At 47.4% G+C, this 18,433-nt stretch overlaps 1 protein-coding gene across 1 annotated transcript; it reads right to left on the bottom strand.

Annotated features, from left to right (window-relative positions):
• Positions 1 to 3,843: 3,843 nt before the first annotated feature.
• Positions 3,844 to 17,684, bottom strand: ZNF555 (zinc finger protein 555). Its single transcript, XM_024569110.3, has 4 exons — positions 17,544 to 17,684; positions 10,210 to 10,336; positions 9,646 to 9,826; positions 3,844 to 9,053 (listed from the first exon to the last, which is right to left on the bottom strand). The coding sequence occupies exons 1-4, from the start codon at positions 17,544 to 17,546 to the stop codon at positions 7,592 to 7,594; spliced, it is 1,773 nt and encodes a 590-aa protein (XP_024424878.3). The 5' UTR covers positions 17,547 to 17,684; the 3' UTR covers positions 3,844 to 7,591.
• Positions 17,685 to 18,433: the final 749 nt, after the last annotated feature.

The following is an 18,433-nucleotide window of genomic DNA, read 5'->3' as shown; positions in this document are numbered from 1 at the left end:
GAATTTGATTAATTTGCTGGACAGGCTCACAGAGCTCACAGAAATGCGATGCCCCTAGATCACTGGTTCGGTGTAAAAGGAGCAGCAGGTGGAAGAGGCGCACAGGGCACGGTGTGGGAAAGGGGTGTGGAGGGTCCGCGTCGTCTCGGGGGTGCCGCTCTCCCTGCATCTGCACGTGTTCACCGCCCCAGAAGCTCTCCAGATCCTCCCCTTTGGGATTTCATGGAGGTTTCCTAATATAGCCAGGATTGGTTAAAACTTGTGTAATTGATGATTCAACTCAATCTCCAGCCTCTCCTCTCCCTGAAAGTCAGGAGGTGGGACTGAAGCTTCCAAACCTCTATCACACGTTGGCTCTACTGGCCACCAGCCCCATCCTCAGTTGTGGTCTGAAAATTATCTCACTTATATAACCAAAGACACTTTTTATCAAGGTCAACTCTTTGGAAATCCCAAGGGTTTTATGAGAGTGAGTCAAGAATTGTAGACCAAGTCCAAATACTTACAACAAATATATTTTGGTTAGCCAAATGACCCAACATAATTTCTTACATCACAGTATCACAGTTCACCCCTGGTCTTCGAATTCCTTAGAGCAAAAACAATCAGAAACTCTAAAGATACTGACACATTACTGGAGTTTCATTCAGTCATTAATAATAACTATCTAGCCCTGGCTGGTGTGGCTCAGTGGGTTGAGCACTGGTCCGCGAACCAAAGGCTGCCGTTTCAATTCCCACCTGCCGGGGTTGTGGGCCACATTCTTGGTTGGGGGCATGCGAAGAGGCAACCAATCTACGTTTCTCTTACACATCGAAGTTTCTCTCCTCCATCTCCCTCCCTTGCATTCTCTCTAAAAAAATAAATAAAATCTTAACAACAAGAAATAACTTTATCTCTCTAAAACAAAAAACCCCTCTAGTCCATCATCATATGCCATGAAAATGCCTCACAGGGTGAGGACCCTGGTTTGCAGGCTTCCGTGTCACTTTCTCAGGGTCCAAGAACAGCACGTACACGGCGACACACAGCTCGACCCTTTGGGACACCTGGTAGAGCTGAGCTAGGAGAGGACATCACCTCTTGCTCTGAGCTTCTCTGCAGGTATTCATGTAGTACTGGAGTTCCCTCATTACATAAGCCATTTTCCCCATTCCTTTACCCTCAGCTCTGACATCTCCTGCTCTTTATTTATACCCAAACTCTTTTACCACTGAAGGGACACTGAATGGAGCTCAGCATGAAACAGCAGATTAAACTAGTCAATAATGGCTCTGCAACATTGTAACAGAGCCCAACATAGTTCTTCCATGTTTATCTGCCTCTCTCCAATGCCCTGGGTGGGGGGGCAGATTCTAATGCCTGCTGATCTTCACTAAAATACGTCCGTAGGGCAGTTGGCTTTTAAAACCCACACTCTCAGACAAATTCATGTTAAACTGAACGAGATGAGGCATGTGTCAAGCGCAGAGCACACATCGCCGGTGAACTTTAATAAGGAGGCTTGGCTCCGTTTGAGATGTCATCTGTGGTCTAACTGGTAACAGCTCTCCTGTCCCCACCCCGTCCCCTGCCTGGACCAGGTAAAGGCAGACTTATAAAGAGGCCCCGCTAGAGCTCATGGGCCTGGCTCAGTCTCCCCAGATTGCCAACTATTTTCTTAGCCTCACGGTGCATGTGGCATCCTCTGGACATCCAGACCCATTTTGGGTGCAGGTCTGGGGTGGATCTGGGGTGGATCTGGCCCCAAAGGACAACCACAAAACAGGTGCACACGTGGAGCATGACTCCGGGGGAGGAACGGGGGTCCGATGGGGGAAATTTTGAGAAGACAAGCCTAAAACATCCGAATGCCTAGGACATCCAATAAGGTTAGGAAGATGTCCTAACAAAAAACCATGAAGCCACCCATGTGACCACTAGCAGAAGCAGCAACAGATGAACATGTTGTAGTCTCACCAGGGCACAGCGCCAAGCAACAAGAGTTAGCTCCCATCCCACGGGACAAAACAGACTGTGAACAAAAGAAACCCGACCCTCGGTCGGATCCACAGTATGATGCCGTGGGCACTCAAACGAAAACGAGCAGAAATAAAATACACTGACTTAGCAGTGCATGCATGCACAATTCACCCACAGAGAAGGCCTGTCTGTGAGCCATTTCCAGTGGGCTGTCTGGTATGAGGGCCTCGTTCAGGACTTGGCCTCGCCATTCTTCCATGGACGCCCACTTCAGAATGCGTAGTTGCAGAGTGGTTGCTTGTGCATTTTCTCCATACACTATCTTCCACAAACGAACACTATGAAATCAACTCTAATGTATCACAATGCCACCCTAAATGAACAATGACATAACATCTGAACAAATGAAGAAAAAGATTTATGCTAGTGCATGTGCGTCCACATGAAAACCCATAAGAGTTTAGAAATGAGTGCCAACCTGCAGAGACTAAGGAGGGACACACTGAAAAGAAACGTTCAGTGGCTTCCAATCAAGATGGCAGTGCAGGCAGACATGGCTCACCTCCGCGTACAACCACATCACAATTGCCACTAAAATACAGAACCGTCACTCAGAAGTGTCAGAAATCGAGTTGAATGGAAGTCTGACAACTACAGAATTAAAGAAACCACGTCCATCCAGACTGGTGGGGGTGCGCAGATGCAGAACAGGCTGGTCTCTCACCCATGTGTGGTGGGTGAAAATTCAGGGGCATATCTCAGGAGTGAGGAGTCCCAGCCCCACACCAGGCCCCCCAGCCCAGGCTTCCAGTGCCAGGAAGATAAGTCCCCACAACTTCTGGCTGCAAAAACCAGCGGGGATTGAGCGAGTGAAAGAAACTGCTGGAGCTCCAAGCAGCTCCTCTTAAAGACCCACACACAGACTCGCCTACTCAGACTCAGTCCCTCTGAGCTCCAGCACCGGGGTGGCAGCTTGAAGGGCATAAGTAGCATACAGGGAGAGGCTGAAGTATCTGGCATCGGGGTGAGCAGAGGCCACTGTCCCTTTCTAAGCTCTCCCCACACTGAGCTGGTAGGCTGGTGCCATATCTGAGATTCCATCAACCTGGCTGACACTGTGTGACCCGCCTTGGAGATCCCTAGAGGCTCCACCCCATGCGGTTTTCCCTCAGATCACCTCATGTCCAGAATGAGACAGGAGGACACAGGAGGGCCTGGGGAACTCAGGGTCAGGGGTGGGCCAGGTGGCATGGTCGCCATGGATCTGTTCCCCTTAGAAATACCAGTGACAGGAAGGGACCAGGTTGGTTTGGACCTACCACCTTTGACATCAGGAGGCCCAGTCCTCCATCTTCGGCCCCCACATTGGGGCTTAAGGTTAGCAATCCACTGCCCTCTGTGGGCAGCACACCTCTCAGCACAGCCACAGGTATGAGATGTGAGGATTCTCAGGTGTGCATTTGGCTGCGCGGAAATTTGTCAGATCAAGGTTCAGTCTGTCCCCAGAGGATTTTGAAAGATAAAAGGCTGTATTTCCTTATCCAGATTGTATGTACTTTTCAATCCCCTGTGGAACAATCTAGCAATGTCTCATGGTAGTAAGATTGTAATTCTTCATCCCTTCATTTTGAGCCATGTGACTTAAGACAATGCTATGTGAGCGAATGCCATGAGAAAAAACCCTGAAATGTGTCTGTGCGTTTTGCTTTCCTCTGTACTTTGAGCGATCCATCATGAGGAACCTTCCCCAGCATGCTTTTGGTTAAACTTCAGCCCCAGAATGGACATACTTGGATCAGAGCCAGGTCAGCTCCAGAATGGACTTGAAGATCCATCACTTGGGTAACCTACCCAAGCCAGTGGCCAAATCTGTGAACATGAAAATAAATGCATATTGCAGCATCTAATAAACAAACTTGGGCTACTAGTTATTTACACATTTATAATACATTTATTTAATTTTTAAAAACATTTTATTTATTTTTAGAGAGAGGGGAAGGGAAGGAGAAAGAGAGGGAGAGAAATATCAATGTGTGGTTGCCTTTCACATGCCCCCCACTGGGTACCAGGCCCGCAACCCAGGCATGCGCCCTGATTGGGAATCGAACTGGCGACCCTGTGGTTCGCAGCCTGCGCTCAATCCACGGAGCTACACCAGCCAGGGCACATTTACAATAAATTAGAAAGTCACATAGTTTGCAAGTCAATGTCAGGCAATACATGCCCTTCATCAAGGAGAAACAATCTGTGCTCTGGGCTCAGAGAAGGAAGAGATTTTCTCAGACTGACCATGGATTGAGAGAGTCTCCATGTAGGGATGGTCAGTGGGTGCTTACATGTATTTTATGCAGACAAAATGATGTCAATTTAAATATTTGGAAGCAAAGCTTTACTGAAGTAATAATAGGAAGATTGAATAAATTCACATTGAGATGTAAATTGTGTTCATACTCTTGCCGCATAGCAGTGTCACTCGGCGTTCCACTGGAACACTAACAGGGTGGCATGGTCTGACCCCTTACATCGCAGACACTGCGGAGAGCCGTTTCGGTGCTGCCGGTCCTTTCCCTTCAGCATCAGCGATCACAATCTACAGAATTCATCCTAGGACAATTACCATTCAGGAGTTCATCTGGCGGAACCACTGTTGGTTAGAAAACTAGAGTAAAAGGTATCGTTATATTTGGAAAGAAATGTAGATGTGAGAAAATCGAGAGGGGTCCCAATCACCGCAAGCGTGTGCTATGCTGTAGAAGCAAGCACTCTGTGAAATGCAGGAGCTCGTGAAAGCCTATGAAGAATAATTATGAAGTTTTCTACTTCTTAATATTTCATTAGAATTTATTATAGTAACTTTGCATCTTAAAAGTTAAATACAAGTCACTTGTAAATCCTCGTGGGCTTACTGCACATTAGGGCTTCAGTAAACACACTGGGAAACACCACAGCTCTTCAGGAAGACACACACACAGTCACAAACGCTCCTGCCAGGACCAGGGAGCCACCGCTCCAACACCTGAACTCTCCCAGGTAGACACATGGGGTGGCGTGACACAAACTCCGTCACTGGGACATACGTGTGGGCACAGCCAGACACAACACTCAGACTCAGACTCACCAGCAAAGATGACGTCTCCAGAGACACACAGCCAGACCCTCTGCTACGCTGCTGCAGCAGCCCCCAGCTACCTAGGACTAACCAACACCATTTACTTGTCTCTGTCCTCCTGGACTGGGGACTTCGCACTTCCTGAACCTGCACAGTACAAGAAGCCTCTTTCCATCGGAACCACAGGAGGCGGAGCTGAGTAAGAAGTGTCCGGGGCCCACTGTGTCAGGGATTATGATGCTCCAGCCCTACCCCTGCAGCTTGAGATCCTCCCAGAAACGCACTCATCACTTTGACCCTTTGTCACTCCACTCAGTGAGGGTAGTGATGATGTCGATCTCGTTGAATGGCAACCAACTGTCCTGCACAGGGGTCCCCTCAGCCTGCTAGTATCACATGCCAGCTCCATCTGCCCCAAATGGCCCCAAAGTCCTCATGGAGGCCGGCGGGTGGCCTCCTCAGCAGCTCAGGCCAGAGACCACTCTTGCAGAACCCAGGGAAGGACAGGAAGCTGTCCCAAGAGGGATGGGGACTGAGCTTCCCCATTTCCCTGTGCTGCCTCTTCTCTGAGTCTCTGGTCTGCTGACGTACCCTGCACACTTCCAGTAAGGCTGAGCTCCCTGGTGTCTCCCAGGATTTTCTTAAAAGGTGGCTGGGCATCTGCAGACACTCTTGAGATCTCCATTTCCCACAGACAATGGGGTTGAGACCACACAGTGCAGGGGTGAGACATGCACATGGGCAGAGGCGGGTGGCTCTGGAGAATGGGATGGGTCATGGGGAGACAATAGGCTTGTTCTAGATGGGGTCATACTGGAGAAGGGTTGGCCCCAATCCAATATAGGGTGTCCTTACAAGAAGACAAGCATGCACACAGGGAGAAGAACGCCCCATGAAGGTTAGAGGTAAGCTGCCACCAGCCAATGAACTCTCAGAAGCTGGGAGAGAGCTGGAACAGATGCTTCCATGGCACCTTCAAAGGAGGCTGGTCCTGCCAACACGGTGATTTTGGACTTCCGCCTACAGAACTTGGACACAAAATTTTCTGTTGTCCTAAGCCACCCAGGTCTGGTACCTTGTTAGAGCAGCCTTAGGAATCAAATAGTATACAACTGATTTGAAGACACAGTAGATAGAATATTTCTAAGAAATACCTACAGGTTTTCCTTGAAAATACACATAAACATAATTAAATTTATGTGATGGAAATGCATTTAGTTCTGTGTAACAGAAATCTCTCAAAATCTAATATATGAGGAAGGTGTTTGTTGTCACAAGGAAGAGCTGGGTCAGTAACACACTTCAAAATGTAATAGATTAACAAAGTCCCAAGTGCTGTTTATTTCGCTGCAACATTGTAGTTTTTGTGGTGGATGCAGGATCAGACAGCCACTGAAAGTATTAAGAACACAGTGTTTGCTGTACAAATTAGACCATAGAAACTATGTTAACTTCCAGAGAAGAGGGTGAATCATAGCATTAGAGGTCACGAACCAGGAGTTTGAATTTGAGGTATGGAGGACACCTTACGGTTTCTAGAAAAATCCATATTGGAAGTATTTATCCACACAGCTCATGGAGCTCATGGAGCTATCCGTGGAAGCCTATGCCTCGGAGAAACATGGAAATCCAGAACTTGCCATTTCTTTTGATGCTCTTGATTACAAGGGCAAAGAAATCAGGGAAACGGGCTGCAATCTGGTATCCAGAAGTCGCTATGCATCTTTTTATCACACTTTAAAGTGGTTTCAAAAACTTAGTAACGGCTTCTTCGATTCTGCCTCCCAAATCTCATGCTGAGTTAGGCCACTGGTGAATTGGAACATGGAATCATAAAGGGAAGGGATTCTGGGAGATGTAGTTCCCAACATTGTTGACACAGCACAGTCTGAAAGAACCATCTGAAACTCACTATCTCATGGTCATAAGTGTCTCTTAGTAAATGCCTACTGTCCAATTCCCAATCACAAGCAAAAACAAACAGTGACGGGCAAAACTGGAAAACAACAATTCACATAATTTCAAAATTACAACAACTATAAGAAGAGTAGAATAAGGCTCTTCTGGCCAAAAATAAATAAGGACTCTCAATAAGAAAGGTAGACAATATAGGAAAGGTGATATCCAGTATTTGCCCCACTAGTCAGTAAGAAAAGTCCAACAAATACCAAAGTGTCATTGTTCCAAGGACAATTTAAAGAAATTAAAACTTACATATTGAAAATACACTTTTAATCATCTGTGAGTCCACGAACTAAAGAGAAAAGCTTGGTACACTGAAATGCAAGGAAAAACACGGCATGGAAATTCTGTGTACTGCAGCTAAGAGTACGTGGAGAGTTATTTTTTCCACACAAATGTTTATTTGCAAAAGAACTGGAAATACAGTCCCTATGGGTCCAATTTAATGAGGTACTCACACAGGCAAAACCGTATTCACAACTTGCATAAGATCTCTCTCCTGGTGTGAACTTTCTGAAGCGCCGTGCGTGGACTCCTTGGCAGGAGGACGCCCGCATCCTATATGCAGTGTTTCTCTGTAGCGTGTGTTCTCATGTGCCGTCTGAAGGATGAGGAACAGCTGAAGGCTTTCCCACACCGCTTACACTCGTAAGGTTTCTCTCCTGTGTGCATCCTCATATGGATCGGTAAAGAGGATGGCCACTTGAAGACTTTCCCGCACTCCTTACACTCGTAAGGTTTCTCTGCGGTGTGCGTTCTCACGTGCTGCTGCAGAAGTTCGGGCCAGCTGAAAGCCTTCCCGCATTGCTTGCACTCGTAGAGTTTCTCGGCAGTGTGCCTCCTCATGTGTTTTTGTAAGGAAATGTGGCAATAGAAAGCTTTCCCACACAGTTTGCATTCATACGATTTGTCTCCAGGATGCATTCTCACATGTTCTCGAAAGCAAGCAGGCAAGTTGAAGGCTTTTCCACACTGTTTGCATTCATAGGGCTTCTCTTTAGTGTGTGTTCTCATGTGTTTTCGTAAGGAGATGGGCCAGTTGAACGTTTTGGCACACTGAGGGCATTCATACGGCTTCTCTCCGGTGTGCACTCTCATATGTCCTCGAAAGGAAGAGGGATGGCTGAACGCTTTCCCGCACTGGTTGCACGCGTAGGGTTTCTCTCCACCGTGAGTCCTTTCGTGTCTGCGGAACGACTGGGGGTAAATAAAGGTTTTCCCACACTGTTTGCACTCATAGGGTTTCTCTCCGGTGTGAATCCTTTCGTGTCTTCTAAAGGACTGGAGATAGATGAAGGTTTTCCCACACTGTTTACAGTCATAGGGCTTCTCTCCAGTGTGCGTTATCATGTGTCTTCGAAAAGCGGAGAAGTAACTGAAGGCCTCTCCGCATTCCTTACACTTATGTGGTGTCTCTCCAGTGTGTGATATCATGTGTCTTCGGAAGGTTGAGGAGTAGCTGAAGACCTCCCCACACTCCTTACACTTATAGGGCTTCTCCCCGGTGTGCGTTATCATGTGTCTTCGAAAAGTTGAGGAATAGCTGAAGGCTTTCCCACACTCCTTACACTTATAGGGCTTCTCCCCAGTGTGCGTTCTCACGTGACTAGTGAGACTGGAAATATCAATGAAGGCTTTCCCACATTGCTGGCATTCACAGGTTTTCTCTGCAGTGTGAATCCTTACATGCCGATTAAGGGAAGAAGTACGAGGAAAGGCCTTCCCACATAACTTACACACGTAGGGCCTCTCCCCTCTGTGGGTTCTCACATGCACTCTGAGGTGTGAACAGTAACTGTAGGCCCGCCCACACTCCTGACATTGATAGGGCTTGCGTCCGGTGTGAATGGCAACGTGCCTCCCGAGGGATGCGTGGTGCCTGCAGGCTTCCGCACGTGCGCTGCACTCACACCGTCCTACTTCAGGGAGGGTTTCCTGATGCAGATTAAGACTGGAAATCTCACTGAAGCCTCCCCCGCGCTGATCGTTACTTTCACAGTCTCTCTCCGCCACATGGTTTCTGTTAAAAAATGAGAAACGTGTTATAATAGTTTGATTCATAATGATTTCTTAATATTTCTTAATATTAGAATTACATTCTCACCAGTCTCAGTGGATGTGCTGGTTTTTCTACTTTGACTTGTTTTAAAGGGGAATGAACTGAATGGGACTGAGTGCAGCCGTTATGAAAACAGTGTTTCTTAAATACAGATTTTCTCCTAATTCTTTCCTACTGTTTCTAACACTCAACATCTGTGTCGCATATTTTAAAATTTTTTAAGAGAGAGAAGGGAAGGGAGGGTGAAAGGGAGGTAGAAAAACGTCCATGCGAGAGAGAAACGTCAACTGGCTGCTCCTCGTGTGCACCCTGCCCGGGGACCAAACGCCAGGCAGGCGTGTGCCCTGACTGGGAATCCAGTCGACAGCCTTTCGCTTTGCAGGACAACACCTAACCAACTGAGACACCAGTTAGGGCCTACGTCACCTTTAAGGAATTTTTTTTTTTTGGTAAAAATCTGAATAAATAAATTTGAGTGAGGCTTACATGGGTTGTGGTTTGTTTGCTTTTTGAATTTTGTGACAAACTCATACTGTTCTGGAACGCGACTCACCTCGGAACTCTCTCCAGGTTTGTGTGCCGGTCTTCAACACTAAGTTCTTCCCAAATTTTTCCTAAGACGGGGACCCAAGAATTTCTGGCAAACTTTGCTATTTTATCTTCGTTGGATATTTTATTCCCATAAATATCCTGCTGAAAAACTGACCTATTGGCCTTAAATTGAGTCTCATCATCTGAAAACAAAGGGAACAAATCTTATAAGAATAAAGGTAACTGTTGGCCAAAAAAGACACTGAGAAGACACTCTGCCAGGCCTTCGTCAGGAACAAGTGCAAGGGCCAAAATGGTAAGCAGTTTCCTAAACAGTACGAATCTCACAAAGTGACAAAAACAATCTTCTTTAGGCACCTAATGGCCCATGAAACCCATATCCACTGATGGCACTTCTTTACACACACAAAAACCTCAGTTTAATATACAGATTCGAGCTCTATGACAGTCATGACAATGTCTTATTAATTAATGTACGCCCTTTCCACATTCCATAGCTGGGAACAGTCTTGATATGCAAGAAATGCATGTTCTCTAAAGAAAGAAGGAACAATGTCACTCTCACCCACGGAGGCCAGGTTCCTGAGGGTCTCCAGCATCACTTCTCTGTAGAGCTCCCTCTGAGCAGCATTCAGCAGAGCCCACTCTTCCAGGGTGAAGTCCACAGCCACGTCCTCAAAGACCACTGAGTTCTGAAACACCCAATACATGTGGAGGAGGATGGGTGAGACTCACAGCACTGGGAAAGTGGGATCAATTCACAGGAGGTTCAAAGAAGATTCTGTGGTCACCTACCATCTGGTCTACGACTACATCATCAGAACCTCTTACTCCATGTCCACACTCATGTCCTCACAGACTGAAAGCACCACTAACACAATGAACTTAGCTCTACACTTCTGCTGCAGCCACATCAAGGCGTTCCCTAACCAAGGGTTCAGACCACATTAGAGAAATTAAAGGGACTGGCGGGCCACTTTATGCCCTGCGACACAGACAACCTCAGCTCCTTCCCCACTGCCCGCCACATCACTCAGTACTACTTGGGGCCCAAAGTCCAGCCTGAATGAGCGGCTTTTATAAGTTTTTTTTTTTAGCCCTGACCAGTGTGGTTCAGTTGGTTGGGCATTGACCTGTAAGCCAAAAGGTCGCCAGTTTGATTCCCAGACAGGTTGCAGGTTTGGTCCCATACATACGAGAGACAACTAATCGACGTTTCTCTCTCACAAAGGTGTTTCTCTCCCTCTTTCTCCCTCCCTTCCTCTTTCTCTAAAAATAAATAAAATCTTTTAAAGTTTTAAAAATACTTTTATTTTTTCAACGACAGCTGACACACAATGTTAGCTTGAGGTGTGCGACATAGTGACTAGACATTTCTATAACTTGTGAAATGATCACCCGGATAAGCACCCACCTGACACCACACACAGTTGTTACAATAGTGCCGACTATACTCCATGCTGTACTTTACATCCCGTGACCATTTTGTAACCGCCAACTTGTACTTCTTAATCTCTTCCCGTTTGTGCCCAGGCTCCCGGACTCCCTTCCCATCTGGCAACTATCAGTTTGTTCTGTGTCTATGAGTCTATTTGTTTTGTTTGTTCATTTGCCTTGTTTTTTTATATTCCACATATGCATGAGATCATATGGTATTTGCCTTTCTGTGTCTGACTTATTTCACTTAGCATAATACCCTTTAGGTCCATCCGTGTGGTCACAAATGGTAAGATTTCACTCTCTTTTATGGTTGAGTCCTATTCAATTGTATATACGTGTACGTAACATCTTTATCCACGCGTCTATCAATGGACACTTAAATTGCTTCCCTGTCTTGGCTACTGTAAGCAATGCTGCAATGAACATAGAGGTGCATATGTCTTTTTGGGTTTCTCTAAGAGTGTTCTTGCTGACCCTGAGGACGAAGTTAAGAGTGCCTTTTTGCCAAGGAGTTAACTGAAGTCGAAACATCCAATGGTAAATCTGCCCTTGATTTAAAAGACCTGCAGGGAGCTCAGCCAGCTGGGGCTGCAGTAGCCTCCTCACCCACCCTGGCGTTCCGGCCAGGACCTTCCCCGGCAGCTGTAATTTTATCCCTGTAAATGCTGAATTTATAATGAGGGCCTTGTTATGCGTGGAACTGTCCCCACACAAGATATGTTTAAATACTGAGCCCTGGCACCTATGAGTGTGGTTTTACTTGGACATGGGGTCTTTGCAGGTGTAATCAAGTCACGATGAGGTCATTACAATGGGCCCGAACCCAAATGGTGTGCTTATCAGAAGAGAGATATGCCACGTGAGTGCAGAGAAGCCCAGGGAAGATGGCCACGTGAAGATGGGCACGGAGACTGGAACTGCGCTGCCACCACAAGGAATGCCCAGGGCTGCCAGCGGCTGTGACAGACGAGGAGGGTTCTCAGAAGCCTAGAGGGCCCCGCAGGAGCACGATCCCCTCGACACCTCGATTTCTGACTTCCAGCCTCCAGCACTGTGAGAGAACAGAATTTCAGGCCCCCACTGTTACCAGCCCTAGGAAACTAACACAGGGTATGACTGAATTGCAATGAGAATGAAGGGGGAAGGGATTTTTACTTAAAATGATTTTGATTTGTCATTCTTGCATCTGCGGGTATGACAGAAACGGAGGCAAATGGTATAGCCTTACAATTCTATTGGCACCAGCAGGGTCACCCCAATCTGTGCAAAGAAAAAAGCGTCAGTGCGACGCATCGGCCTTGCTTTTTGCCACCGGTGTGTGGGGTGGGATTTAGCCTCTCAGTATTAGAAATAAGATTAGGCCTCCATAACTGATGGCGTTTTACTATGATTTTTACCTAGGTTCAAAAAAGAAGGCAACAAAATGAAAAAAAGAGGCCATCTCTACATGGGAAGTCGATGTTTGAGATTCTAAGTAAAAGTTGCCAGTCTGCTAAAGAGTTCTTAAGAAGACCTATTTCTGATGACCTGCAGAGGCTGACGATTGTCCAGCAGTGGGTCAGTTTGGGTTCTGAGACAGACAAAACAACAAGGGCTCAGGACAGTCTCATCTGCCATTTGCACGTGGGACCCGGGTGTGTGTCCCTGCAGTGTCTCAGCTCTGCTACTGAGAAGAAAGGCCCTAGCGTTCGGTGGCATTCTGAATTCCCATAGCTTGCATTTAGCCCTCCTGGATTTGACCGTGAGCTAACGCCCAGGTGTCCGTGAGCTAACGCCCACGATGGGCCGTTTCAGCCTCAGTGCACACCGTGCCGGCCTGAAAGCAGGAATACACTCCATGACCAGGACTTCGCCTCTGGGAATGCGGAAGAGTTAGAGCAGCGCTCTGTGAGGCCCCAAACTGTGAAAACCTCACAGATGCCAGCGGATCTGGTGGGGTCACTTACAGCTGTCCGTGACCAAGGCCCTGCTCTCCAATGGGACCACCTAAACTCAAGCTGGTCCCCTCACAGCTGGGAGCTTCCCTGCTGGCAGATCACCTCCACACGTCCGACTGGTGAGGTGGGTGAGCTGGTGCCATAGACAAACGAAACTCTGACATGGACCACCCCGGGCAGTCCCTCTGAAGCAAGGCCTGGACTGAATTATTAGGTCTTCACTGAGAACTCTGAGGCCACAGTGGGGGCCCTGTGGGGGCCCTGGGGACCTGGCTGCCTGACCCATAATGCATCCTGCTTGGGGTGCTCGACTATTGCAACTGCGTTTCCAGGGGACCAAGGGTGCCCCCCAGGGCTGTACTTCTCAGGTGTGTATCCTCATAGGACACCATCTTGTCTGTGGATAAGGCGCTCAGGTCAGCTTCAACTTACTGGCCAGAGTTGTGCTGTGCGGGAATTAACACCTGGGGCCAGGTAAAACAAACAGAATACAGATATTTGAGGAAGACCAACCCCCTTCCCACATCTTACTGACTTTCTAAGACCTTTGTAGCGAATGGGATTTACTCGAACTGGCTAGGTCCAGGACCCCTAAAGGGCATAACCAAATCAATACTTCAGTTGGGTCTCATCCTACTACACAGGGTCCTACTAATAATTTTGCTGTAAAGATGCCTTGTCCAGGAGCTGTTAGCTGAGGAGGCCTGAGAGTCCCTATCCTCAGAACGTCCTGCTTGCAAGGTTGGCCCTTGACAGGCCTATGGGAGCTCAGATGTCGGGAGTTTCCAGCACACTGACACAAGCGGCTCCCTCTTCCCTTCTATGCAAACAGTAACGCTTCTGCCAAACACCTGCTCCAGGACGGATGTACCATTTGCATCAGGCCAGGAAGGAGATGTCTGCATGAAAAGTCCCAATAAAAACTCTGTAACCAAGTCTCTCATTAGTTACCCTGCCTGACAAGAATTTCAAATGTGTTGTCACACCTGGCTGCTTTGTGATGTCACTAGAGGGGACCCTGTACCTGTTCTCCTTGGTACTTGGCCTCAGGCACCTATCTCCTGGGCTGACCCTGCTCGTATTCTTGCACTGCAATAAATCACGGCCAGGAGCGTGACCGCACGCTGAATTCTAGAAGTCCTCCTAGACCTCCTGAATGGAATCAGTGCCCTTATAAGAGAGGCTCCAGAGAGCTCCCTGGACCCTCCCACCACAGGAGGACACAGTGAAAAGACAGCTGTCTATGGAACAGAAAGCTGGCCTTCAACAGACGCCAAATCTATCTGCACCTTGATCTTGGACTTCCCAACTTCCAGAACTGTGACAAATGAGTGTTTGCTGGTTATAAGCCCCCCAGTCTGTGGTATTTTTGCTATAGCAGCCCCAGCTAAGACAGGAACTCCCAACACACCCAGCTTGAAACCATCAAATACTTTAATATTCTACAACATTCATTTTTTAAAATGTACCATTGAGCACCCATTGCATGCAAAAATCTTTACGAAACGCTTTATACACATACATTAGCTCTGTAAAGCAGATGTTATAAAACTGGTTCACAGAAGAGGAAATGCAGAAGAGTCCGTGAATAACATCCTGCAAACGCCTACCACTGGCGGATCGTCTTTCACACACACCTCACTCACAGCTGTCTTGTTACTGTAACTGTTTTTCCCAGGGTGATAAGGAGATAAGCTCGATGTTGCTCGGCACTGTGGAGAAGCGCCAACCGAAGCAGCCTATTCCATGCTTACGTCCCTATGCTCCTTTCCTGGCGAAGCCCTGTATCTTGTGAAGGACTGCTTCGTTTGAAGCTCTCACCTCTGCCTCTTTGATTTAGGCTACGGTGACACGGGTCCTAGTACCTGAGACACTAGGGCTGGAGCACTGAACAAAAAAATTCTGAATCTCATGGATCTTAAATTCTTTTGGAGGAAAACAATACATAAGCAAATCAAATGTAAGTCCTAAGGAAAATGTGGCACAGTGAGGGGATCAGGAGGGAGCTATATATCATCATAACTATATCTGTGTACATGTCAATATTGATAGAGATAAATATGAATGGCTGGTTGCAAGGTAAAGAACAATAAAATAACCCTTTGAAATAACACTGCAAATTGATACCTAAATCCCTTGAAATATATGTACATATATGTGTATCTACATAGGATTCAACATATTGGTTACGTATATCAGAGTGACGGGGCCTATCACCGGGGTTCATTTCAAGTGGGGTATCTGGTGGGAAAGCTTGTTCTACATTTAGGGCTGAATTTCATTTCACAGATAATTATTTTTTAATATTTCTGGTGACTGTACATATGTCATATGCATTTCCTATACTGACATTATATTACACATGAGAAAACTCTAAAATCAATTTATATAACTTGCCTGTAATCATCCTAGGAGTTGCTAGAAACTATTTTATAATATTCAACAGTCACACATCTTACATTGGAGAACAGACGGTAAAGCGTGTGCCCCAATAAAGGAAAACTGAAAACACGAGGTTCCAAAAATAACAAAGAACATTTAAATGGCATGATGTTGTTTTCTCCAAAACAATTGGGGACAAATCGAATCTGCTCAGGACCTCTTCTGCTGAACATTACACTAGGTCAGTCCAGACCCAGCAGAAGACAAACGTGCAAGAACTAGAATGGAAAAAAGCCCTGTCTCTATGTCTCTGTCCATTGTATGTGGAGGATACCAACAGAACAACAACAACAACAAAATCACAGAGTAAGATTTTTAACAAGAATCCAGGGTAAAAATTCAGTACAAAAATACAGTTCATTACCCTTTTAATTCACAGCAAGTTGGAAAATTCACTTTAAAATGACAATGCATATGATGGTAAAAACCAAATTTAATTAGTACAAAACAAGTCTAAAGAAGACTGTAAAAAGAACCAAACGGAAAAATTGTAAAACAGTAAGAAAAGTAACAAAGCAAAATGAAATGCATGAGAAAAGATACATGTCCTTAAAAAGGAGGACTCAGCGTTACCAAGGGATCAGCTCTTCCGAAAGAGACCTAAAGTTTTCATAAAATTCCATTAAATCTCCAAACAAGATTTTTTTTTAGGACTTGAAAATACTAATTTTACAAACCTAACAGGAAAAACAAATATCCAAAAAGCGCCAAATGTTCTGAAGAACAAGGCAGGGGCCCACGTATTACGAAGCAAGCATTTTAAAGCCATTAAATCCTGATGGAATTAGCAGAGGCACTAAATCTACAGAAAGGAACATATTGAAGTGGGACCTTGTCTATTAATTCATGACAGGGCAGCCATGGCAGAGCAGTGACAGAATGACAAATACATGAGACAGTGACAAAAAGTTATCTAAATAACAAAGATGCTTTACTCCCACCTCTTCCATAGACAGTATCAACTTACTGTAGATGAAAGTAAAGGGTATTAAAGATAATAGCAAACAAAAGTTTTACCTACATCACAAATTCTCCACCCTGCCAAGGAAAAGAACCGATATTTTGGGGAATTCACCTACTACACTTGGTAGAGATGTGTTCATTTCTCTGCTGCCATATCAGGAGGTTTTGTCTGTTGCTCTGACATCCTTTTCCTCGGCAGGAATTTCAAGGCCAAACTCTGGAATTCCATTGCTTATCGCCCAAAGGCACAGACCTGAGAGACTTATTACACACCAGAGGGAATTTGAAAAGGTTTAACAAATGGAATGAAAGACACTTTCTTTTTTTCCCCCTGAAACTCACCTCTTAGAAAATATTTTAACTTTCCTGCTCTATTAATTAAAAGTATTTTAACTTTAGCTAAAACCTGAGGCTCCAACAAGTGAATACACCTTTTCAAGGTGACAAACCCAGGGAGGGGCAGTGCTGAGCTGGAGCACAGACACAGCTGACTTGAGACTCCAGGGTCCAGGGCAGACATCCCACCAGGTGGGAGACCCCTCCCCCGCGGCACACTGACCGGCTTCCTGAACAAAGGACACAGGCTGGTGTCCCGCTGTGAGTCTCGGGTGCAGGTGGCTTTGCAGGTGACTGCTCCACCTCACTGGGTGGCCTTTCCCAGTCTTCTGCGTTAGTTTCTCTCCCTTCAGGAGCCCGAATCATTTCCATCTTTTCTCCTCAATACCAGGATCCTGTCAGGTGACAACTGTGTCCCTCCAAGAAATAGTAACTGAGGCAGCGGCAGGTTAGAGACTGAGCACGTGCCAGGAGATCCGTCCCAATGGGGCCCCCCGGCTAGGTCTCCCCAGACTCCCCGCCCACCCCGCAGACTGACCGCTGTTAGGAGCCGATCAGGGACTGATATCGCCCCCCTACCCGGTGCGCATCTGAGTCTCCCCAAGCCGCGGTCCTGAGATCCCGGAGCCAGCGCACGGGCCAGACAGGACGCCAGGGCTCCACCCCGGGCCGAAGGAGAAAAACTGGGGTCGAAACCCTGGGGGGCGCGGGGAGACCCGGCCCACGGCCGCTTCCAGCGAATTCTGGCTGGTTCGAACCAGACCCGGTCCTGCGCACTCACCATCTCCCGGGTCTCAAGGGGTCCTCCCTGCGGCCCAGGGACGTGAGAGCTACGGGTTCGAGGCACCTGGGCCTGAGCTCGGCAGGTGCGTACCAACGCCGCGAACGGCCGAGAGCAACGTCCTCTCCTGTCCGCGGGATCTCCAATTGGACATTGTTGGGAACCTGGCATCTTGATTGGGCGGTGTTTTCGGGCACGCCGACGTCTAGGGCCTCTGATTGGACAGTTACCAGAGACCCGCCCCTGTCCTCCTGACTGTTCCCCGCACACCGCCCTGAATCCCTGAGTGGAAAGTCCTCTAACCCGCCCCCTGCATCCTGAGTGACAGGCAGTCGGGACACTCTTGGCTGACCACTGCCCAGGACGTTGGCTTGGAGGAGAACCCGCTCCCTGCTTGGCCTACTGGCATCTACCCGCAGTTGGGCAGCCCGGTCTGAGTCCGCACCCCGGACGGGAAAGTTCTGACTCGGTTTCCTCGCGGAGCGCCCTCTGCCCGTACACTGGACAGAACAGCAGGGCCTTGTGATCTGGGGTCAGCCCAGGGCGACGCGCCGTTGATCTGCGCCCTTTGTTTAAGGACACTCAACTGTGACGCCTTCGTGTGCACTGTAGGGTCCCGCGCGGTTTTGACTGTGACGTTTGACAATGGAGGCCCCTCCCCCTGCCCCATTCCCTCACCGTTGGGCTTGAGGTCAGCGCTCAGAGGCCCGGGTGCCTTTTCCTCCAAAGTGGGGAAGTGCGGCCCTGAAGCCCCAGCCTGCACACAGGCTGCTCTTAGCACAGCAGTAGGTGAGATGTTCGAATTCTCAGGGTGCACGTACTGCAAGGAAATTTATGTCCGATGAGGCTTCAGTGCATCCCCAGAGAATTCTGAAAATGAAAAGGCTCTG

The sequence above is a fragment of the Desmodus rotundus genome, chromosome 9 (genome assembly GCF_022682495.2).
Source record: "Desmodus rotundus isolate HL8 chromosome 9, HLdesRot8A.1, whole genome shotgun sequence".
Taxonomy (NCBI): domain Eukaryota; kingdom Metazoa; phylum Chordata; class Mammalia; order Chiroptera; family Phyllostomidae; genus Desmodus; species Desmodus rotundus.
Note: the sequence above shows the minus strand (reverse complement) of the source record. Positions and strands in the feature narration are given on the sequence as shown.